At 36.1% G+C, this 7333-nt stretch overlaps 1 protein-coding gene across 1 annotated transcript in view; it reads left to right on the top strand.

Moving 5' to 3' along the window:
• The window catches only part of adar (adenosine deaminase RNA specific), a 22878-nt gene extending 18519 nt beyond the window's left edge, over positions 1-4359 (top strand). The window contains 8 exon segments of the mRNA XM_056474817.1: positions 784-900; positions 988-1091; positions 1094-1117; positions 2664-2846; positions 3213-3325; positions 3409-3536; positions 3639-3755; positions 3757-4359. Coding sequence (XP_056330792.1) covers positions 784-900; positions 988-1091; positions 1094-1117; positions 2664-2846; positions 3213-3325; positions 3409-3536; positions 3639-3755; positions 3757-3991 — 1021 coding nt within the window. The 3' untranslated portion in view covers positions 3992-4359.
• Positions 4360-7333: the final 2974 nt, after the last annotated feature.

The following is a 7333-nucleotide window of genomic DNA, read 5'->3' as shown; positions in this document are numbered from 1 at the left end:
ACACTATGGTTTCCATATTCCTAGATTTTATTTTTGACATTTGTAGACTAAATAATAAAAATAAATAAATTTTTTGTTATAAAATAATTCAGCATAATATGGAACTGTTAGGCTCGGTCTTACTTTTTCCAGGGAGCAGCTCCTTTGTAAATGGCTTTGTAATGGTTTTCTATTGGCAGCGAGCATTTTGCCTGCTGTTACACTTTCCAGCTGTGCAGTTAAGTAAAAAAGTAAACTCTGAGCAGAAAAAGTACTCAACGCCATACACTCCAGCATCAGGACAGTTGAGGCAGTGGTTCCTAGCAACATAAAAAGCACAGCACATTGCCCTTTTTTCTTAAGTAAAAAAGCAGTATGGTATTCCCCGCATTTTCAGAACTGAGTGCATTCGGTGTGATAGGCTCCTAATGTAGTCAGTCAAAATCAAGCATTCTGCAGCCCAGTTGTATTAATAGTTTTATTTTTTCAATGCCGCTGAGTAGATCTAGAATTTAAAATAAGAAATAAACATTGCCAGTTTATTTATGAATAAATAATAATAAAAAATATATATAATAATAATATAATATAAAATGATTAATAAGAACCCTGTTAGTGCTATTTAATACATTTTAAAAAGTGATAATTAGAAAGCACTGTCATTTAATTATTACAGTATGTCAACTGCTTTAATAGTTTAATAATATCTTACTATTACTACGACTAAAAATAATAACGATGGTAATAATAATAATAATATTAATAATAATGATAGTCTCTCGTTTGTAAATCTGTATGGCTCAGGTTTTTGTACAGTGAGCTGGGAAAGCACTGGGAAAGTCCTGGCGATGAGATTTTTGAGCTGGCAGGCGATGGTAAGCTGAAGATCAAATCTGACATCACCTTTCATCTCTACATTAGGTGAGACATGCACTTCCTCTCATCCAAGCTCGTTTTACAACAGATTCATCTGCAAACATGGATAACGATGCTTTCTTAATTTCACAGCACTGCTCCATGTGGCGACAGTGCTCTCTTTGATAAATCGTGCAGCGAAGCGGCTGAACTCAATGGCTCTGGACACATGCCTCTTTTTGAGAACATCAAACAGGGCAACTCAGGACCAAAGTGGAGAACGGTAAGTCCCCAATTTAATTTTCATTTAAATATTCAGACCAGCCTGTCTGGCACCAACAACCATGCCATGTTCAAAGTCACTTAAATCACCTTTCTTCTCCATTCTGATGCTCAGTTTGAACTGCAGCAGATCGTCTTGACCATGTCTACATGCCTAAATGCATTGAAAACAATTTTACTAGTGTCAAGTGTCACATGCTGTAATAGTTACTGTTTGAACCTCCTAATCTTAAATTGCACATGCTGTGGCGTAAATCCAGGACCTCAGGTACACTAACTCTAGTGTGTTAACTGTCGGATTAAATAAGAGGCACTCAGCAGTGTTCAGTGTGCCATCTGCCCATGATTATCTTGCCAAAGAGCGTCTCTGTAGCCACATGAAGGTGGCTTTTTGCCAGGCAGAACAGCCATTGTCTAGTGGGAAAGGAGAAGCAATTACGTGGCAAAAGCAGTTGGCAGGTTAGCTGATGCATTTCTGTGGATTTAACTTGACAAGTGGGCACATCATGTAGGCAGTTGTGCTGGAGCAGCTGATTTGCTGACCCTGACACTGCTGGCAGGGAACTAAAAGATGATGCATTGTGACACATTTTTGTGACACTCCAGCGATTAAACCGATTATGCTTACAGATTATGCTTTGTGAAGTTAGCTAGAAAATGAAATCAGGTGTAGACAGTGTTAGAGTTTTCTTTTTTGATCCATAACTGTATGCTCAGTTTAGACCACAGTTCCATTATTACAGCAGAACTTCAACTTTTACTTTTATAGATTGCAGTGACTGCAGGCAGGATGTTGAATTAGTAAATACGCTGAAGACAAATTGTGTAATATATTAACGCAAATCAGTTATCGAGACCCCATATAGCTGCGTTTTCTGCTGGATCCTGGAACATATTGGCATTGCAGAAAGAAGCTAGTGGTCAACAAGTTTTTGCAGAACAGTCAATGCTAAATCCCAGCCTTGGATATAAAGCCCTTCATCAATCCATGTGTATTAAAGAAATAGCAAATGAAATGGGTACAGTATCAAATTATTTGAAATCAATACTGTGATTGGCATGAGAATGTATATACCCTTTTAAATCAACACATGAACATAGTGAGTCGAATAGACCATAATAGATCGACCCGTGGACAATTGCTGAACATTTAAACTTTAATCAAATGTTTAACTTTTTAATATTATTATATTATTATTATTATATTATTATTATTATTATATATTATTGACTGCCTCAATTGTGATGTTATGTGACACATTTATTTATTTATTTTAGTCAGGACAAACTTTTAAACATGTTCATGAACCCAGAAAAACGTTTATATTTTTAAAATCTTCATATAAAGTTGTTCTTGATCAGTTGTTTTAGTGCATTCTTATTATATTATGTTGAATGTAAATACCTGAGAACATATTGTCAAACGTATTGGCTGTGTGTTACTTGCATACATACATACTTCTAGTATTACCTCATTCAGTTTACACATCTATTATTTTATTGACTAAGATTCCTCGACTTTTTTGCCATTAATGTTACTCTGTCAGGTGAGGGTGCGATCCCAGTGGAGTCCAGTGATATTGTGCCCACCTGGGATGGCATTCAGCATGGCGAGCGCCTGAGGACCATGAGCTGCAGTGATAAGATCCTGCGCTGGAACGTGCTCGGCCTGCAGGGGGCGCTGCTTACCCACTTCATCCACCCCATTTATTTGCACTCCATCACTCTTGGTAAGCACTTCTCCAAAGCTTTTAAGTAATGATGTTCAATGTTTTTAAGCCAGCTTTTGTGTGGTTTGCTAAATTATATCCACAGTAAAGGCTTTACATATGCAGACCTTAATTAAAAAGGAACCTAATTGAAAACCTAATATAATTTGATCATTCTAATAATTACAGTTTTATTCAGAATATATTTTTAGACCATATTAAAAAGCATGCATCAACAAACTACTTTAAAATTAAATGACACTCATGTATATTAACATTTATTGTCTGTCTGGTTATTGCTGTCGTTTATTATTAATTATTATTATTAATATTTAAAATGCCTCAGGATTAGGTTTCTTGATTATATTTTGATCTGTATTTGTTCAGGGTATCTCTACAGCCACGGTCACCTGACTCGAGCCGTGTGCTGCCGATTGTCCAGAGATGGGGATGCATTTAAAAGCAGTTTACCGGCGAACTTTACTCTCAACCACCCTGAGGTAGACTTGCACAGCACACGACATTCACCCCTATGAAGCTTTTGATTTCAATCTTCACTTATTTTCTTTCTGGTTGTCTGCAGGTGGGAAGGGTGAGTGTGTACGACTCGACACGCCACACAAGTAAGACCAAAGAGTCCAGCGTCAACTGGAGCCAACCGGACCAGTACAGCGTGGAGGTTCTGGATGGCACCAAGGGCAAACTAGACAGGTGAGGGGGGAAAAGGAAATCCAGCTTATCTCAGTAATTGAATATTCTCAGAAGCACTTCAGGACCTTTCCTTCACAATCTATCGTTCTTTTTCTGTGCCAGTCCCAAGATGGAGGTATCTCGGGTTTCCAAGTCCAATCTGTTCCGTCTCTTCCACGCTTTGTGCCAGCGAGCAGGCCGAGCCGATCTGCTGGCGCTGCCGTCTTACGCCCACGCTAAGGGCCGCCACATCATTCCAGGAAGCCAAGAGGCTGTTCTTCCTGGCACTGAGCCAACATGGATACGGTGCCTGGATTGGGAAGCCCTTGGAGGAGAAAAGTTTCGAAGGAGAAGCCAAAAGCTCTGAGCCGATGGGAGGAAGCGGAGACGTTCAGGCTTCAGGTTGCGTTGTTGACCCCAATAGCTTCTTGAGCTCAGACAACAACAACTTTCTCTCGGCGGCGCAGGGATTTTAGGGCTAGAGGGGGAGATGAAGTCAGCAAATGAGTGGAAGAGGCAGGATTTGAGAAGGTTAGTTGTAGAGATGGAGGAATGGGGTGAATCTGTGACTTTGGGATTTGAACTTTAACAATGTGATAAAGCAGAAAGAAGTAAGGCAGAGCTTTAAACCCATGGCGAATTGGACTTGATAAGACATGAGAAGTAGAGTTATGCCTTTTTTTGTTTTAGAAAGCTGTAAGCATTTGTTTTAGGAGAGTTCGTCTTTTATTTCCTCTATGTTTGACAGCACCGATACTGTGTTAGTGACTGGGTGGCCACATAGGCAAGGGATTAGGATCATCACTTAAGGTATATTTCACTCAATAAAGAGCATTGTAATGCCTGTCAGGTCGCATATTTACATTTATTAAACTGAAGTTCCCCTGTGTTTCATTAGAGTTGGTTGTAAAGGATTGTGTTTTGTGATTTTAAAGGGTTGTTCATTGCAAATGAAACGCTGTCATTTCGTCACCCTAACCTTCCTTCAGTAATTTGTTTTCATTAGTTTTTTAGAGCCGTTTCTGTTTGTTTTTTAACATAAAGGCATTGATTATCGATTTTGTTTTATTCAAAAAGAAATCTACAGATTGTAAATGATGGCAGAGTTTTCATTATTGGGTGAACTAACTATTTTTTCATCAGCGTTGTGTCTATTTGTCTTTTAACCTTCTTGTTTTAATTCCTTTTAAAGTCTTGGTAACACTTTACAGTAAGTATTCAGTTTCTAACATGAGTGAACATTAGTTGACCAGAACTAACAATGAACAATATGTATACAGTGTATATCAATCATAACGCTAATATCTACATGAACAAAACTCAAATCTGCTAAGCAAGTTGAAAATTGTAAGCATTAAAACTGTGTTTTTGCTAACTTTAATCAACGTTAATAAATGTTTTAAAACGCATTACTCATGGTTAGCTCTTGCTAACTAAGGGCTTACCTAATGTTAAGAAATGTTAGACCTTACTGTAAACTGTTAGCAAGTTTGATTTGCTGATTAAACTTTCTGTATTTACATAAATGTTTTTTTCTTTTTTGCATTGTGGCGAGATCCACGCACCAAAACTTGAGTAGACAGCTTGAAATGTATACATAATGTACATACATACATATGCACACAGATGTATATATAAGGTCTGTCGAACAAGTTTATATATATATGCGTGTGTGTTTATGTATGTGTATATATTGTATGTATATATTTTGTAATGATTCCTAATGAAATGAAATCCATATTATTTTCTATATTCATTTCTAGGATGTCTTTTTAAATTTATTATATATATATATATATATATATATTATATATTATATATATATATATATATTATATATATATATATATATATATTATATATATATATATATATATATATATATATATATATATATATATTATATATATATATATGTTCGAGGTGTGTATGTTCTGTTTTGGCTGTAGTTTATGTGCACTGTTTGTTATATGGGGGGTTAGATATTGCATGCAGCCAAACACAACCTTCATTCTGATACATGACATCTGTAGCGGGCAGGTGAACAGCACAAATTATATGCACATTGTTTTTCTCTCTGTGTGAATGTGTGCACAACTCTGTGAATCTAGTTCTTGGGATATTATTTTAGCCTTTATATTGTAAGCTTAAATCTGCACTGCTTCTGTTTTAATGTGTTCCGACGCTGTCAACTGATGCACTGCTTCAAGACTAAAGCAATACTAACATTCTGCTTCCTTCCAGCAAGTGTGACTCTGTATGCCTCAAACACTTGTCATCAAACCATTGAAGTCTACTCCAGCATTTCTTTAAGATAAGTTCTGTTCTTGGTTTAAAGGGGAATGTTCTTTCCGTGTGCTGCAGAAAATGATGTCTTGTGGGTTTAATGGCATGCTGACTTGGCTCAGGCTGTAGCTGTAGGTGAATGGGATGTTTAAGGCTGGTGGGAAACTATTTACTGTCACCACAGTAAAAAGCAACAGACGGCAAAGCAAAACTTGTATTCCAAATAAGACTTTTCTGCTGTCTACTGATATTATAAATCCCCTGTAAAGAGTGTCTGGTTGATTTGAGTATGTATGTTTAAGTAATTTCATACACACAGCTGTGGTTTGTCTTAGATGTTAATGTTTGTTTTATTCTATACAGGTTTGTTAATATTTCTTATAAATATTAAATTATATCTTTCAAGTGTTAACCTGTTAACTTTTTTCAGAAAATGGCAATTGGTCAATACAAAAAAATGTAATTTAGTTATTCCAACAACTAAAGTATCCTTAATTTGTCCGAAGCTAAAGCTTTGTTATTGTGTCTGTCATCTAAAAATAAATATCATGCCTGAAAACATGGCAGCTTATTTCATTATTTAATGCCGTGTTTTATATGATAGCCTTTGTATTTTAAATTTGACTATTTGTATTTTATTTTGTAAGAAATGCCATCAGACCTTTATAACATAAAACCGATAGTATCCTTGCCCACAAACCCATACCTTATAAATCCAGTAAAAAATGAACCTGATGTCAAATGGTCTCTTAATTTTGTCAATATATTGATGCAATTCACATTCTACACATTCAATTCTCAACATCGCAGTTGCAGTTTGAGCATTAATTTATTGCATTTGAGTACATAACTAGTGTGAAAATCATTAATGATTAATGGTTTCTTATTGTTACTATTTAATTTTAAATACAGGCCTAATCTATTTATGATTGCGTATTATCTTGTCTGTCATTTATGCGTTCAATTCAGTTTCTAACCTTTAGTCTACCAATTATGAAACATGAAATGTTGCCTAAGATAGCAATCGTATTCAAGCTAGACATTTCTTTAATTAATGGACTGTATAAATTAATATTGGGATGGGAAAATCTGACTGCCTGGCCTAAAATCTAATAAATATATATTTTTAAACTGTTTCCATCTTCGTTACTTGATCGTTTATTGATATCGTTTATATCTCGGTGCTATTGGTTATCCAAAAGCTAGCCATAGATGTTGTCATGAAAGTGTAGTTTGGAGGCTAAAATGAACGTACACTAGATTGATGCTTGATTTCCAAACGCTTACCGCTTCATTTCATTACCGCTGGGTGGCGACTTTTCACCGTCTCGTGTGGTTCACAGACGACAGATTTGAGTGATCAAACGCTTGGACGAGATTGCTATAAAAGAGAAACATTACGGTGTGAAATTATTCATTTTCCCCTCAGTAATTTCACTGGCAAGTCCGCTGATTCGGTATTTTTATAGGTTGGTAATGAATAGAGTAAAATAAGCTTACCACCAGCTGCAGAGGTGAAGTTTATTGCTAAT

The sequence above is a fragment of the Danio aesculapii genome, chromosome 16, assembly GCF_903798145.1.
Source record: "Danio aesculapii chromosome 16, fDanAes4.1, whole genome shotgun sequence".
NCBI classification, from domain to species: domain Eukaryota; kingdom Metazoa; phylum Chordata; class Actinopteri; order Cypriniformes; family Danionidae; genus Danio; species Danio aesculapii.
This window is presented reverse-complemented; position numbering and strand designations above follow the sequence as displayed.